This window comes from Abramis brama, assembly GCF_963993115.1.
Source record: "Abramis brama genome assembly, chromosome: 9".
NCBI classification, from domain to species: domain Eukaryota; kingdom Metazoa; phylum Chordata; class Actinopteri; order Cypriniformes; family Leuciscidae; genus Abramis; species Abramis brama.
Window position 1 is genome coordinate 11,065,453 of NC_139971.1, and position 17,844 is coordinate 11,083,296.

General features: G+C 38.9%; 1 protein-coding gene and 1 long non-coding RNA gene across 2 annotated transcripts in view; both read right to left on the minus strand.

The window, feature by feature from the left end:
* Window positions 1–5,777, minus strand: part of atosa (atos homolog A) — a 39,128-nt gene extending 33,351 nt beyond the window's left edge. Inside the window, exon 1 of the mRNA XM_084124277.1 lies at window positions 4,908–5,777. Coding sequence (XP_083980403.1) covers window positions 4,908–5,019 — 112 coding nt within the window. The 5' untranslated portion in view covers window positions 5,020–5,777. The remainder of the gene's footprint in view (window positions 1–4,907) is intronic.
* Window positions 5,778–16,713: 10,936 nt separating this feature from the next.
* Window positions 16,714–17,611, minus strand: LOC311089824. The gene is made up of 4 exons (XR_014607760.1): window positions 17,222–17,611; window positions 17,067–17,125; window positions 16,940–16,986; window positions 16,714–16,813 (listed from the first exon to the last, which is right to left on the minus strand). It is a non-coding gene; the product is annotated as an uncharacterized lncRNA (long non-coding RNA).
* Between the last annotated feature and the right edge of the window lie 233 nt (window positions 17,612–17,844).

The following is a 17,844-nucleotide window of genomic DNA, read 5'->3' on the forward strand; positions in this document are numbered from 1 at the left end:
TGCCAGATTTTGGTTTTCTGCTTCTTCATTTTGTACACTGTATGAACGTAGACATGAATAAAAAAAACGTTAATTCTTGGATCTAAAAGATTATGCGTTTATGATCGTATCTGCGCTGTTCATGTTCACAAAAAGGGCAAAATCGATGTACTTGATGACGGAACACAAAAATGCAAACAAGATGACACTGTAAATGCAAATGAGATGCCAGTCATTTTGTTTGCATAGCTCTTCTGTCCATACAGGTCCTACCAGCGGAGTTATTAGCACAGTTGAGGTGCTCAGGTGTGGTCAGGTTGTGTTTACGTATACAGCTTGTACATATTCCAATAATAGAAACGCCTACAGTGATTGTTTACACCAGCAGAGAGAATAGCTACAGGTCCAGATGGCCCCTTCTCTTCACGCTGGGTCTTCTGTGTGTGCAGCTATTTGGGTGAGAGTGCTGGTCTAGAAACAGTTTCGCCTTTCCTGAACCTGCCCTTCATCATGCTGAACCAAGCCACGGTGGTCGTCACTAAAGATCACAGCCACACAGGAACTGATGTCATCACACTTGCCTGCCCCCCAGCTGAAAGATCAAATGGTCATGTGAGAGAGAGGTTACGTAAGTCTGCTGACTGTTTCTACACTCCACAGACAGAGACTGTGGAGAACAGTAGAAATAAGCCTCACTTGGGTGAATCTCATTACCGGTAAACCCGTTAAGGTCATGTTCGAGTAAAATTTCACCAAAAATATATATATATAAAAAAAAAAAGATATAAGCATTTATATTTTCTCAAAAAAGGAAAAGCCTAATTTACTGCAGTGTGAAAAAAAGGTTACATTTAAATTGTACAATATTTATACATCACAGACGCATTTGTTGTACAGCCTTTAATTTATGATAATTTACATTTTATTACTATTGTATTACAGTAATTAGCCTAATCTAATTGTAGTCCTGCCCCAAGCACACACCATTGGTTGAGGCAATGTTGCTATGTCGTGCTGCTTAAATAAAAGATTAAAATTGTATTTGGTGCAGCTATGATGGTGCAAAAGTTAAATAATAATAATAATGTCACAATTTATTCAAAATATAATTATTATTATTTTATTATTATTATTATTATTATTGGTTGGAATAAAAAAAAGATTGCTACAATTAGTTATCTCATCTTAAAATTCAACATTAAAATAGAAATAATGTGTTGTTTCAACTTAAAAGTAAGTGTTTGTGCTTGACTTACATTTTTAAGTTTAGTTATCTTAAGCTTATAGTTAAAATGTGTTGAGAACTTAAATGTCTAAATCTTAAGTTGATATAACTAATAGCAGCAACATTAACATTTTTAACATTTTAACATTTATAAAGATGTCCTTATGTACAATTTTATTATTTAATTATTCATTTCAGTGACAATTATCACAAAGCAGTCGCTAATTTGTGCATATAATAATATTAATGCATACGTGTTTGTCTATTTATCTTAACATTTTAATAAACGACAATGGATTTTTTTTTTTTTTACTGGGTATATAAGCACCTAATGTTTGTATGCATGCTCTTCAGTAGGCAAAAGAACATTTTCACGTCAGTTTTTGCCTTTTTAAATCCCAATTTGTTCCTCAATAACGTAGGATGAAATCCATGGAATCTAGGATCAAATCTCTATGTGCGTTTTATAATTGAGGCCCCTGGACATGTTTTCTATCTTTTTTTTAATTTGTTGTATATTCTTTCCAGCAAAACCTGGAAACTGCCTAAGCTTTTCTAACAATGTCTGATTCTCTTACGAAGGATTTAAAACATGTTAAGTGATGGGCTCTTCTATGGTGACAATCTAATCCCTGGTAAAGCAAAACAAAGAAGCAATCAATGAGCAAACTAGCACCCATTAACACACCTAAATTCCCACAGCATGGGGTGTGTGTATACACACATCCTCCCAGCTCAAGGGAAACTGTGTCATAACCAACAGCTGTTCGACTTCAAGGCGAGACACTCCAAACTCTCCCAGCTGACTGCAGTAGGCCTGCTCCAACTGGTTATTCCAGAACTCTGACAAAAACATGATATCATTTCTCCACGGAACATGTTTCCACATGGCCTTCACAACTCAAAGGTTCCTTGATCTACTAGTAGCTTTCCACCTCATGACATCATGGACCAAGACTGTTTTATATCACACAAACAATTATAAATCTAAATGCTCAACTGAATCATTTTTAATGGGTGTACTGTGTGCTGCATTTAAGAGTTAGTTCACTCAAAAATGAACTACCCACCCTAGCTGTATGTGACTTTCTTCTTCCATCGAAACGCAATCGGAGTTAGGCTATATTAAACAATTTTCTGGCTCTTCCAAGCTTTATAATGGGAGTGAATAGTAACTGAAATTTTGAAGCCCAAAAAGGTGCATCCATCCATCATTAAAGTAATCCATACAGCTCTAGGGGGTTAATAAAGGCCTTCTGAATCAAATCGATGTGATTGTGTAAGAAAAATATCCGTATTTATAACTTTACACACTATTATAAACTTGTACACGAGTCTAGTTACATCGGAAGAGTGACCTCTGACCCGACGCATGACAAATTGATAGCGCAGAGGATAGAGCAAGACAACATCGGTCATGAATTAGAAGTGTAAAACAAGAATTTTAAGAGATAAATGTTGGAGGATCTTGAGTTTGTTGCCCAGCCAGTTTGTTGTCTACTCTCCGTCATATGTCGGGTCAGAGGTCACTCTTCCTCTAGAACTAGACTTGCTATGGATATTTTTCTTACAAAAATGCATCGCTTCGCTGCAGAAGGCCTTTATTAACCCCCATGAAGTCATATGGATTACTTTTATGATGGATGCCAGGATATTTTTTAATATAACTCTGATTGTGTTTGGCTGAAAGAAAGTCATATACACCTAGGATGGCTTGAGGGTGAGAAATTTATGGGATAATTTTCATTTTTGGGTAAACTATCCCTTTAAATTCTCATATGATATGGAATAGATTTTTAATCCCAGTCAAGAACCAGTGTCATCTCTTAAAAAAAGATCTTACGGTTTTAAAACAATGACTCCCCTAAGAATAAAAATGATGTCATCTATTACTAAGAGTAAATTCACTTTCATAGTAGTAGAATGAACAATGTTCAAAACCTCTGTGTTTCACAAAAGAAATGGGATCACATGGTTGTGAGCAAGTGATAACAGAATTTTTTGGGTCAGCTATCCCTTTAACAATCCACTCTGATCAACCAGCAACCAGTGCTGGTGGACCAATAATGCTGAGCAAAGATAAGAAAAAAAGAAAGAAAACGTGTTTGTTTACATGCCAAACAAGAGATGTTTATTGGTGTCAGCTCCAGACGAATTGATTTTCAGCCGCGATAGAGTCCAAAGGAAGCCACATGATCCTGTTACATGTCTGAGTTTATTGCGAGCGTCACCCTAGTGCCAGAAACAAGAAAGAACCACATAATCCCTGCTCTAAAACAAAGGGAGCTCTTTAATGAGATATTCCGAAAAATGTGGAAAGAGTTGTTTTAAGATCTAGTGTAAAAGGAAAGAAAGCAAGAGAGAGTGCTGGTGGAAATGAACAACCTGCTATTTTCATCAGTGGAACAGTATGTTCCAAATAACAATAGCACAGAAGGGATGTCATATCTACTCCAAAACAGCCTTTCGACGGTAATCAACTCTCACTCGAAGAGCCAAACAGACCAAGAGGTCTCTAATCCACAAAGAGAAATCCAATAGAGGGAAATGACTCTGAAGACACCAATGGATTGCAGCCAGCTCATTCCATTTTTAAGTATATTTTTTCTGTAACAAAATTGTGTTCCAACAAAAATATATCTGGCTAGTCAGGCCTGTTTGTTGGCTTTTGTAAATTGGCAGCTTTGGCTGAGGCAGTAGGGGTAAACCACAGTCACAGGGGCCAAATTACACCCAAACATGACTCCAGCCTGTCTAAACATGGAAGCTTAGAACCAAGAGTACAGCAGTTAAATGGTTCATCATCTAGATATAGTAGCTATCAAACAATGTGCTGTTACATTTCAAAAACATAATTACTTAGTGAAGCCTTTGAGTGCAGTATACGGTACATTTCTTACATTTTTTCCTCTGAAAGAAGAGGGAAAAGGCATTGACAAATGCATGGGGGAGGGAGGACAGGTAATGTCATGCAAATCTAGGCTTGAATGCCTGGTCACTAGTGTAATAGTCACTTTTCCAGCTGTTATTAATCTGACTTATTAATTCTGCTGAAAGAAATAACTTGCATAATGTTTATGTTTTAAACCCATACCCAACAGAAATCAAACCTAAACCCCGCAACAAACTAAAGCAAGCCCATATCCAGATAAAACAGATTGTAAATAGCCAACCAAAACATATGTAGGCCTACCCAACAAAAGATAAAAAAACTACCTGACCAAAACAAACCCATACCCAACAAAGACATACCCATACCCAACAAAACCAACCTGTACCTAAACAAACAAACCCATATCTGACAAAAACAAATATTTGCCCCCAAAATAAAACATGGTCAATTGTGTTACAATAACTGTAGTGAATAGACCATGCTCTAATATAACCGAGTGGACAATTCTGAAGATTGTGATTGTGAAGGGTAGTGTGTATGTCAGCTTTGGGAGGAAAAAAACACAAACACAAACACAACATACATCACACACAGCTGATATAGGACGCTTTGTTCCCTTCAGAAAGCGACAGATATAGCATGAGCAGCGACAGAATGTTACAATGTACCATCTGAACATTATCAAAGCACATGCATGAAACAATGAAACAAACACACTGCAGCGCCGTGACGTCACGACCCAAAGACAGATGACATTCAAACACTCATGCAATCACGCATTTTCTTTTCTTTCTTTTTTTTAATTTTTACCTCTGTCAGGTTTCATGTTGGTCACAGACACCGTGATCCCCTCCAGAATGCCTGCGGTCCGTCTTCCGTCTTCAGATCTTTCTTTAGACTTTAAAACTCGTCCTTTAGACATCGGTTAGCTATCGATCTGGCACACAGCCATTCGGATATCAATGATCTGAGCTGTACGATCAAACGTAGATCTATACACCACTGTATGTTAGAGTCCAGTGGTCTGATGAACTAGTTCACCAAAACACCAGCGTTCGACTTAAATAAGCATGCAAATATCATCTCTCGTCTCGTCTCTATCTATCTAACGTTAGCTAAATATCCCAAATATCCGCTACCAGTCGCCTCATTGCCGATGCCAAACGAGCTCCACTGCCAACACTCTCCTGTGCCACTGATCTGCTCAAATTAAAGCCATTTGAGACGCATCGGGATCCCCTGGATCTTCATCACCAACCCCACGGACAGCTTGATCAGACCCAGGACAGGTAGATGAGACACTACTAAGGAACCACCAACATCATCTCCTCCTCCAGGCTGGAGAAGCGTTACGTTGCGGTGATGACTTCAGCCAACAAGAAGTGGCTCATAGCTCTAAACCCCCTTCTCGACCACTTGATCATAAACACTCCCCATAAACACAAAACAATACTGGAAGGACTTGATTAAGTGAGACAACTAGTTCAACCAACTATCTATTTAAAGCGCCTGCTAAAACCCAGCGATGACGAACCTCCAAATAGAAGTTTTCGAGCTGTCTAAACGATATCTCGGAGATTAAATGATCAGCAGGGACAAAGCTCATGTTCTCTCTCCCCCCCTCTCTCTCGCTCTCTCTCGCTCTCTCTCCTCTCTCTCTCTGCTTGTCAAAACAAATGCAGGAGGACAGCCTCTAAGTCATGTGTCCCAACAACAGCTCGTCCCGCCCCCAGGCTTTACGTCACTTCCGCCCCGCGGCACCGGCTTGAACTCGTTGCCGCGGCAACGTAACCCATTTAATTTAAAGGGACAGGATAGTTCACCCCAAACTAATTCTTTCATTAATTACTCACCCTTATGCCATTCCAAATACGTAAGTCTTTCGTTCATTTTAGGAACACAAAGGAAGATCTTTCTGATGAACTCTGAGAGCTTTCTGTCCCTCCAGAACGCTAACATTACACAAATGAAACTGTGAAGCTTCAAAAAGCTTTGAAGCTTTTTATAAACTGAAAAAAGTGTCTGCTAAATGATTAAATGTAAATGTAAGAACACTTAAAAGTATACTTTTATAAACTTTATATTATAAACTGAAAACTGGGCCAATTTACTCTGCCTTTACTCACTATTGACTGGTGTTGCTACATAAAGTATTTGGAAAATATACTTGAACTTTAAAGGGGCAAAATGTAGAATTTAGAAACAGTTATTAGCGACACTGGTGGCCGTTAAGTGAACTTTTAAGCATTTATATATCAAGCTCACTTGCACATATGTATATGTTGAATGTTACACTTAATGCACATTTATACACTGAAATTTTGTAGCTTTATATATATTTTTATTTATATATATATATATATATATATATATATATATATATATATATATATATATATATATTTATATCAAGCTCACTTGCACTCAAATCTGTTTAAATATTTTTTTCATATGTATGTTTAAAATATTACCCTTAATACAAATTTATACACTATTGAAATTGTCATTTTATGTGCTTTCTCTTCACTCATAAAATTGTTATGATAGTTTTTACTCCAGTGGGGCCTTTTTACATGATTTCGCCTATATAGGGCCCCTCAAAACGTCCCGAGTCATTCAAATCAGTCTACAGGCTTTTAAAGGTCTCGTTTTTAAGTTTGGCTACAAGCTGTTTACACATTGACAATAAAAAAAGTGATTAATAGGCTATATGAAAATTCTTACATACCCTTACTAAATCCCTTACATACCCTTCTTGTTTTCTAAGGGAAGCTATTCCACCCCAAAGGTGATTACTACTATAAACTTGAACATTTAAGTATTATCAGATAGTAGCCTATGTAAAACATGCTGGAGTAATACCTCAAAGAAGCCAGTGTGTGTGAAGGAAAGTATTTAATAGGCTACTCTATCAAAAGAGAACATACTACAAGCCAACTATACATATAATTCTTAAATATAACTTATCAATCAAAAGATTAAGTAAAAGTAAGCCAATTAGCCTATACTTAGATTTTTGTTTAAAGGCAATAACAAAGCAAAAAATGCAAATTGGTGAAAATGTTGTTATTTATATGGTCAAAAAGTAAGATTCTGATAACTTGTAGTGTATCAAAGAGATTTTTATAACAGTATTGCAGACTGCCTACATAAAATACATATTCATATCAGTTGTCACAGGTGAGATGATAAACAAAGGCTTAGTTTTTAGTTTAAATTGTTGGGGGCAAGTAAACGATGCAATGCAATACAATGATGACTGAGTTACATCAGATTTGATACATTTTAACATGATTTTTCTTTAAAAAAAAAAAAAAAAAAAACTGATGTATGGATAATCATTGTCACGATTCATGAATTCACTGACTCTTTCTCACTCTGTGTTTTTGTGTGTGCGTGTGGGTGTGGCCGCTGATCACCACTGATCATTGGAGCCAGCTGCATCTGATCAATAGTGCCTATTTATACTCATGGTCTTGTGTTTGTCAGATCGTTGTGGGTGTTTCCCAGTGTTTGTGTCTTGTTTCCTGCCTGTCTCCGAGTTCCCTGAGTTTTCACGCTGGATTTATTGGACCGGTCTGATCGCTCTGCCTTCTTCCACGGAGGATTATTGCCTTCGGGTTCTTGAGCCTTTTCTGGGTTCGAGTTGGTCTTCTGGTCGCTCCTTCACCTTCCATGGAGGATCGGGTTGCCCATCTGCGTCCCTGCGCTGCCAAGAGAGACTGTTTCTTGGCACATGCTTCATCTGACCATTCATTTCTACTCCATCACCATAAACTTCCTTTTTTCACACCGCTGTCTTACTTGGTGTGACAGAACAATCTGACCATCATGGATTCAGTGAGTACACCTGATTTGAGTGAGTTCCTTTCCGGAAGCATCAACAACTAGCGGGTCCCACTGTGCCACCCCCGCCGCCTGTTCCCCCCACTCTTCCAGCACCCAGCTGTCAACCAGAGCCACGTTTGCCCACCCCGGAGGCATATTCGGGTGAGCCTAATTTTTGCAGAGCATTTTTGACCAAATGCTCAGTTTTTTTCTCTCCAGCCACAAACATTCAATACTGAACAGTCTAAGGTGGCTTTTGTGCTGACGCTGTTATCGGGGTGTGCGGCTCTGTGGGGAACAGCGGTGTGGGAGAACCAACATCAGTGCTGTTCCTCGTTCCAGGCACTTTCTGAGGAGATGAAGAGTGTTTGATCAGTCGTGGGACGAGAGGCAGCCCGGCAACTCGCGGATCTTCGCCAAGGTAACAGACCTGCCTCCGACTACTCTATTGAGTTTTGTACTCTTGCTGCAGAGTGCCACTGGAACGAGGAAGCGCAGTGGGACATGTTCCTGCATGGGTTGGCTAACCGTATCCAGAAGGAGATATACACCCTGAATCTTCCCAAGAGCTTAGATGGACTGACTGAGTTGGCTCTACGGGTAGACTCTCGTCTACATCACCTGGAGCAGCGAACACGTATAACCTTGGTCCCCGGGAGTTTCAAAAGTCCTCAAGCCAGCGGCAGCGATACGGTCAGCCCCGTCTTCGATCATGAACCCATGCAGGTGGGTAGAGCTCGGCTTTCCCGGGAGGAGAGAGAAAGACGGAGATCCAAGGGACTGTACCTCTACTGTGGAGGAGCTGGTCACTTCCTGAATACCTGTCCAGTAAAAGATCGGTATTGGCTATTGTCGGGTGAGATCTCCACGGAAAAGACCTCATCTTCAACTCTCCTCTCGGTAAGACTATGGCTAAGACTAAGACTAAGGCTATGGGCAACCCGGTCTCACCACTGCCAAGCTTTACTGGACTCGGGAGCCAAAGGTAATTTTATGGACTTGACCTTAGCTCGTAAACTCCAGATTCCCATCACATCACTCACGAACAAGATTTCTGTTAATGCACTTAATGGTCAAGAACTTCCCACCATATCTCTCACCACCGGCACTTTAACACTCATCACATCGGGGAACCCTATTGAGGAGCTCTCGTTTCTTCTCTTGGACTCTCCTCTGGTTCCCATAGTCCTCAGTCATCCCTGGCTGGTGCAGCACAGTCCCAACAATGTTATGCATCTTGTCTAGTGTCTGCTTGTTCATCTGTGTCTGGTTCTGTTTTGCAGGAGGAGTCTGTGAATTTGTCAAACGTGCCCGCAGAGTACCTCGACCTGAAGGAAGTGTTCAGTAAGTCCCGGGCTGCTTCTCTTCCTCTGCATCGTCCCTATGACTGTGCTATAGATCTACTGCCAGGTATGTCTCCGCCTAAGGGCAAATTATACTCACTCACTTTCTGCTCCAGAGAGGGAGGCCATGGAGAAATACATGTCTGATTCTCTAGCAGCCAGGCTCATCCGTTCTTCCTCTTCTCCAGCGGGGGCGGGGGTTTTTTTGTGGGGAAGAACGATGGTTCTCTGCGACCGCGTATTGATTACCGAGGGCTAAACAACATCTCGGTAAAGAATACTTATCCTTTGCCGTTGATGTCTTCAGCCTTCGAGCAGTTGCAGGGAGCATCGGTCTTCACTAAAATGGGATTTACATAATGCTTATCATTTGGTTCGCATAAGGGAGGGGGATGAGTGGAAAACCGCTTTCAATACCCCCAGGGGCCATTTTGAATATTTGGTCATGCCTTTCAGTCTGTCCAACTCCCCTATGGTTTTTCAGGCACTCGTCAATGACGTGTTGAGAGATATGGTTGATCAGTTCATATATGTCTACCTAGATGACATATTGTTATTTTCAACTTCTTTCCAGGAACATGTTCAGCACGTCAGATGAGTGCTTCAGAGGTTGCTAGAGAATGGGCTTTTTGTCAAGGCGGAGAAATGCACTTTTCATGCACAGTCTGTTCCTTTCCTAGGTTACATCTCGTCTGAGGGAGTGTGCATGGATCCTAACAAGGTTAAGGCTGTGGTAGATTGGCCAAGTCCAGATTCCCGTAAGGCCCTACAGAGGTTTCTGGGGTTCGCCAATTTCTATTCTTTCTATTTCTTAGTTTTATTTGCAATTACAGCCAACTTGCCGCTCCTCTGACCGCCTTGACCTCCTCCAGAACGACATTCAGGTGGTCTGGTGCAGCCGAAGCCGCATTTTCCAAACTTAAAAGCCGCTTTGGTTTGGCTCCCATTTTGATAGCCCCTGATCCGTCACGTCAGTTCATGGTGGAGGTTGACGCGTCAGAGGTGGGGGTAGGTGCGGTTCTTTCCCAGTGCTCTTCCATGGACAACAAGATGCATCCTTGTGCATTTTTGTCCCATCGTCTATCATCCGCCGAACATAACTATGACTGTTAACCTAGCTGTTGGCGGTCAAGTTAGCGTTGGAGGAGTGGCGTCATTGGTTAGAAGGGTCGGGGGTACCTTTTATCGTTTGGACCAATCACAAGAACTTGGAATATATCAGATCCGCCAAAAGACTTAACTCCAGGCAAGCTCGATGGGCACTTTTTTTCCAGTTGTTTTGATTTTGTTCTTTTGTACCATCCGGGTTCCAAAAACATCAAACCCGATGCCTTGTCTCGTATTTTTTGTCTCATTGTCTCCACACTCACATGGGAGATTGAGCCGAGGGTCAACACGGCCTTAAAAGGGGTAACGCCTCCGCCCGGTTGCCCTCCGAGTCGATAGTTTGTGCCGGAGAAACTACGGTCCGACGTTATTCGGTGGGTTATTCCAATGTAGCTTGTCATCCAGGAGTAAACCGTACCTTTTTTTGGTTAAGCAACGATTCTGGTGGCCGTTGATTGCTCGTGACATTCAGAGTTTTGTTTTGGCTTGCTCGGTTTGTGCCACTGGTAAGACTTCTAATCGATCCCCAGATGGGTTACTCCAACCGCTGTCTGTCCCTTCGAGAACCTAGTCCCATATAGCACTAGATTTTATCACCGCCCTCCCAAGGCAAGACGGTAATTTTGACCTTAGTGGACCGGTTCTCAAAGGCAGCTCATTTGATTCCCTTGCCCAAATGACCTTCTGCCAAGGAGACAGCGGTGACTGTCGTAGATCACGTCTTTTGCTTACATGGCCCCCCGATGGACGTGGTTTCCAACAGGGGGCCCCAATTTGTGTCCAAATTTTGGCAGGAGTTTTGTAGGTTACTGGGAGTCTGTCTTCGTGTTATCATCCTCAAAGCAATGGCGAAGCCAACCAAAAGACTTGGAGAGAGTGTTGCGACGTTTGGTATCAAAGAATCCTTCCTCCTGGAGTCAGCGACTTTCAATGGTTGAGTACGCACATAACTCGTTACCAGTGTCATCCACGGGCCTCTCTCCGTTTGAGTGTAGCTTAGGTTACCAGCCACCTATTTTTTTTAAGTCTGGAATCCGAAGTCACGGTCCCCTCCGCCCACGCATTTGTCCAGAGGTGTCACCACACCTGGAACAGAGCCCATCTGCGTCCCTGCGCTGCCAAGATGGACTGTTTCCCGGCAAATGCTTCATCTGACCATTTATTTCTACTCCATTACCATGTTATCAATAAACTTCTTTTTTTCACTCGCGATTGAATCCGCTGTCTTACTTGGCGTGACAATCACATAAACCTAAGTTTCTTCAGTCCAGTAAATTATCATCTTATATTAATATTTAATAAATGAAATATTATTATCAACAATATAAAAGTTACTCTAATGTTTTAACCTTTACAAATCATTAAAGATTTCACTGCAAAAGACATGCATATGTGCAACCTGAAGGAACATTTTTAGAATTATAATAAAATGAGATTAAATAATTGTATACATTTAATGTTATATAAATTATATTAATATACAGCATATAAGTGGGGTCTAAAAGTCAGAGATCACTTTGAGAATCTGGGATTCAAAATCTAATTTTATACAAAAGATACAACAAGCAAATATGTTTTCAGATTTTCTTGCTTCTAACACAAGACTCTCTTTGGAATCAAATCATGGTGAACATCATCAGATTATGTCCATGAATACAGCAAATTCTTGGATGTTAATTTTTCAACAATTTGGTCACCTAATTCTTTCCACACTACTAGTAGGCTATTTAGTAAGGAAGATAGTACAAGTGCATTTTGATACAAGTGAATGTCGGCTGAATGTTACCATGTGTAATCTATTAAATTTAATCTGTCCCAAGGGTTCAGGCCTCATTAAAATCTCTCGACTTTCTTTTCCTGTTATTAGATAATAGCACACAGGTCATGGGTGATTGATGGAACAGAGATTTCATGCATAAAAGAATAAATTAATACTCAGAGGATCAAACTGACCTTCATTTTTTTCACTGACAGATATTAAGCACAAATCTGATATACTGTAGGCTTTTGATTCACACACTCGCTTTAACACACTCTCCCGAGAGCCCACCAATCAAATTATGATGTTTAACATAATGTGACTTTGGATTTATATTCACAAATAACTGCATAGGACTACAAACATGAAAAAGACCAAGTAGCCTACAACCGGATCCAACCTGCGTATCCAAGTAAAGTCAGATTTGTGATTGAAGTCTCTTTGTTTGACACAAGGGACACAGGTTCAATATTAACAGTTGTGTTGTGCCATCTAGTGGTCTTTATGTAGAATTACAGCTTAGAGAGGCTGAATAAATATATCACATGCCACTTTACAGTTTTCTATATAATGCAGAAAATCCATGTAATTGTTTCAGAGAATATAAAACCTTGTGCAAAACCTTATAAAATGATGTTAGTTTCGTCTTAATGGATCAAATAACATAAGTTAGTTGCAAATATTATTAAATAAAATAGACTAAAATAGATTTTCATGCTTGAATGTAAAAAAAAAAAATACATACAGAGACGTTTATAGGATGCATTAGGAAGAGGCCCAACTATAAAGTACTTACTGGCCAAGTGATGCTTACATTATTAAAGGGCACCTATTATGGCATTTTGAAAATTACGTTTCATGTAGTGTGTAACATAGATCTAAGTCGGTGGTTCTCAACCTTTTTTGGGCCAGCGCCCCTATCCAATATCCAGGTCCCTGAACGCGGGAGAGTTAACAGATGAAATAAGTGCAAAATTGTCTTTTATTAATACAACTGAACTATACTCCACAGTGATTCATTAAAAAAAAACAAGCTATAAACTCCATTGGTGTAGCAATACCAGTGTTTCTCACAGGAGTTTTAGTAAATCTGTGGTGGGTGGACCTCGGGCCTTCTAGGGGGGTTCGGGGGCATGCCCCCCGTAAGAACATTTTGTGCATTTTAATGTTAAATTCATTAATCTGGTGAACTACTGTTGAGTAAACTGTTGAATTGTTGAAGGTGTAAAGACGTTACACAGTATAGTATAGGTGTGATTTTGCTGTAAAAACACGTTTTATTATGTATAACGTTAGCTAACAGGGGAGCTCTAGTAGGACACGTAAGTTACGTCTCTAAAGTGGATTTACATAAACCATACACCTTAAAGACGCTTATTTTAAATGTCTATTTACATCTGACAGGAAAATCTTGAAATATCACAACATGAAATACACATCTGAGTGATGAATGTGTGCTATTATGTAGAACAAATCTATAAAGTAACAAGACAAACGTTATTTTATTTGTCCATTACTGTTGATAATTATTGAGGAACATTTATGTTGGATAAAAAGTTAAAACAACCTCAACATGTAAATGTAGTGTTGAGCTCATAAATCACAGAGGTAACATGAATCTTGTCTGGATGTTACAGGGACAGATGAACAGATGTGTGTTTATCCAGTGTAGAGTGGCTCATGAAGCTGAATGCTGCCATCAAAGGCTTTGAGTGAGTATACTACAGAAATTAATAACAACAACTATTTAAATATTAAGTTGTAGTTTATTTTAATTATTGTAATTTCAAACAGAGCTATTACAGCACCTTTCCAATTCTTGATTTCTGTGCATTTGCTGCACAGCTTTTGTGGTGGAGCAGGACCTACAAGGAAAGATGATGGTGGCATTTGTGAAAAAAAGCGTTTTTGTCTTCTAAATAATACTGAAATCAAATGACATTGTGCGGTTGAAATTACTGCTTTTGTGTTATGTTTGTGCATTTTTGTAGGATCTGAAATATCAGCAGGCTGGTGTGAGCACTGAGGATGAAGAGCCCAGAGCTGAATCCTGGAGATGGTGCCATGGATGAGACTCTCCATCACTCCACCTGCCCTTACGAGACCCTCCATTACTCCACCTGCCTTTATTGCCTCAGATTGTGAAGCACAACACATCACGCAACAACCTCCGGCACGAAGTAACGGCTCACCTCTGGCGGTCAGCTGATTCATCAGAATAAAGCTGCAGAATGGGAACCGCTGTATTGAGATGGCAGAAGGATGTGGGGTTCAGCGCCTGTAGCCTACATACATGATTGTAGTTTGAATAAAGCTTTGTTTCATGTGTTGACTTGTATATGCATTTGTTTATTGTGTGATGGTGACTTTCATTCATTCTTTTACTAATTTATTAATATTTCTCATTGTTGTCAGTAAATAAAATATAATTATTTAATTAATGTTTTATTTAATTGTTTGAAAGAAAATGTAGATATGTTCATTATATACACATCTAGAGTGTATTCATGCATAGCTATGTCATATGACATACATTACATTTTGTTTGTTTTATTGAATTATATCATTTTCAGTAAAAAGTAATATAATTAAGAATTGGTCAGCATTTATCGTTGTTATTATTGTATGTTTTGGGGTGGGATAGCAATGCAATTCATTCTGAGGTAATATTAATTTTTAATATTAATGATACTTAAATTTTTCGAGTATAAAATCAACAGTTTTCTCCAAAGGCGAATCTTCGCACAGCTGCCCTTTGTGCAGACATTACAAACGCTGAGGAAAACCAGGTAGGGCTGTCGAGTTACTGATGTTATGAGGTATTATATATATATATATATATATATATATATATATATATATATATATACTGTATATATATTATGGGTTTGCATACATAATATGACATTTTTTACACAGGAAAAAAGAACCTACAAGGTTGAATATCTTAATATATATTTTCTTAAATAATTCATTATAATACATTTTTTAAAAATAAAAAAATCAACAAGAAAAAGAGGAAAACATAAAGCAGTTAGCCACTTTTGCTTGTGGATGAAAATGTTTGGATATAAAATAAAATAAAATTAACAACATATTCAAGAGATGACAATTTTGGGATTTCGTAATAAAAATAAATAATATCGTTAAGGATAAAACGGTGGGTCACATTAGTAGGGTTAAATATAAGAACTTAAATCAACCCTAAATGTATTCACAAAATAAATGGGCAGCAGTTTCTTCAAAAAGACCACAAAATGAGCGAGTTTAATCAATATCAAGATATTTACAGATAGATGAATGAAACGTGTCGTTCAAATCTTTTAAGTTGTTGCGCGTGTGATAACGCGTCGTAGCTATATGATAACGTCAACATGGCAGATGTCTGGTTCGCATTCATACTCAACGAGATCTGGCTATAAAGTACCTACTCTTTTAGCGATTAAGTAAGTGCTTATTGAAATTAAGTACCTACTCATTGAGTATGCGGTTTCGAACGCAGCCATCATGTCGACAACAAGACGCTGTGTTCTGAAGTGCGAATCAAAAGCGACCTTTTTTTCACTGCCCAGGGACGAGCATGTGAAGAATCAGTGGCTGGCTAGAGTTTATATTTGCAACTATACCACACAAGTAGGCTATAGCCCGAACCTTGTGCTGTGTTCGCGTCATTTTAATGTCGATTGCTTTACAAACATGCTTTCAAGTGTGGATTCGCGAGCCGGTTGCTACTGAAGGAAGGTTCAGTACCACGTTTATTTGGATCAGCTTCCTCCTCCGGATCACAACCTGTAAATATTATTAATAATTGTTGCTTTTATATGTTCTGTATGCTCAATAAGTATTTGTGTGTGTTGTGTAAGTTACGCTCAGCGCAGCTTCTAGGTCTCCAATGTCAGTTTTTTTTTAAATATGTGAAATGTTTGTCGTTGTTATTGGAGTTGTCATAAAGAATAGAGCAATACCTTGTAGAACTGGGGCCTGTTTCAGAAAGGAGGTTAAGTGAAAACTCTGAGTATGTTAACTTAACCCTGAAATGAGGGAAACTCTGAGTTTTCTGTTTCAGAATGGGAGGTATGTTAAACCTGAGAAAGCAGAGTAAGTCAAGCCCGTTTCTGAAAGAGAGGTAACTTATACTCAGAGTCAGTTACCATGGTAACTTACTCTGTGAACCTAACCTGGGGTGCGTTTCCCGAAAGCATCGTTAGCCAACTATGGTCGCAAGTTCCCTCGTTACCAATAGAGTTCCATGGACATTGCGATGAACTTGCGACCATAGTTGGCCAACGATGCTTTCGGGAAACACACCCCTGGTCGGGAGCAGGTTTTCTTCGGTAAACCCAGAGTTTCTATCGGTCTCCTCCCCTTTTTAAAGGGGAAGCGGTGTTTAAACACCTCATTCATTCTTTCAGTACATTTTTATTAATATAATTAATATTTTATTAATAAATAAAATATTGCTATTTTTACTGCAGTTTTTTTCTATTTTTTTTTAATAAGATGAAGTCTATATAACTCCTTAACTGGCGACTGAAAATACAGTAGTAGATTAGAGTTACATAATGTAGTTCTAAACAAATTCTACAGAATTAAACTGTGGCATTTACTGGAAATCACTGAAATGTGTTCATCTGTGCAACAGAAGTTGATGGACCGTCCTCCTGCTGTTCTTCCACACTCTGAGGGAGGGAGAGATAAGAATACCCGTTTATACTTAGATTTAAACTTAGTTTATCCACATAAAAATTTGAAAAAATCTGAATGGGTAGATTGTTTGATGTGTAGACACATAATATTAACATTACCTCTGTAGGCCTCTCTGTGGCAGCAGAAACTATTTATCCTCATCGTCCTGTGAAGATGAGCATTTGGTCGAGTGCACTTTATAACACTATTTGTCATAATTTCTGGTGTATTGAGTAGGCTAATTACAACTGCCTGGGGTTCTGTTGGGACAGGAGGCTCCAAAAGACAGATATTACCATCAGAATCTGTTAGGACCAAGAAAAAACCCAACCTCAAATTAAAATAAATGGAAATATCAAAACTAGCCTATCTAAAAAATAACACATTTGTAAACCTCTTACATTTTATGAAGGCCCTTGGATCTTTGGGAGTGACTGGCTCTGAAGTCCCTCCTGGAATTCCCTCAGCCAAAAATGCTGCTACACTGCTAGACACTGGATGCTATTTAGTTATTTAATATGTCAAATGTTTGTAAAGTCAGGTAGCCTTCACCCATGATATGCTCAAGCCTTACCTGATTGAATTATGTTTTTATATTTAATTTTCAGCTGCTGCCATGTTCTTTTAATGCCTGCAGGATTGCTCCACATGAAAATTAAAATTAGGTTGAATAACATACTGTTCTTCCAGTTTCACCTCTGATATTATAACAGTTGGGTAAGTTACTCTAAAATAGTTATCAATGTTATCTTCAACAGTGTAATTAGATTAATGTAATAATTACTATCTTTAGAAAGTATTGGTCTACTACTTATTACTAATTACTAAATCCCATATCAACCTCAACCACTTGAACAATACAAGGAGAGACAAGAAACTGCACTTTTAATGCTTTCAAATAAACAATATACAATTGCATGAACTATTCTTGAATTGACCAAAGTGTGTAGAGGGAGAAGGTTACATTAAAAATACCTTTTAAAAATGTATGTTAAATCCACTATTGTTTTATACAGAATTGTTC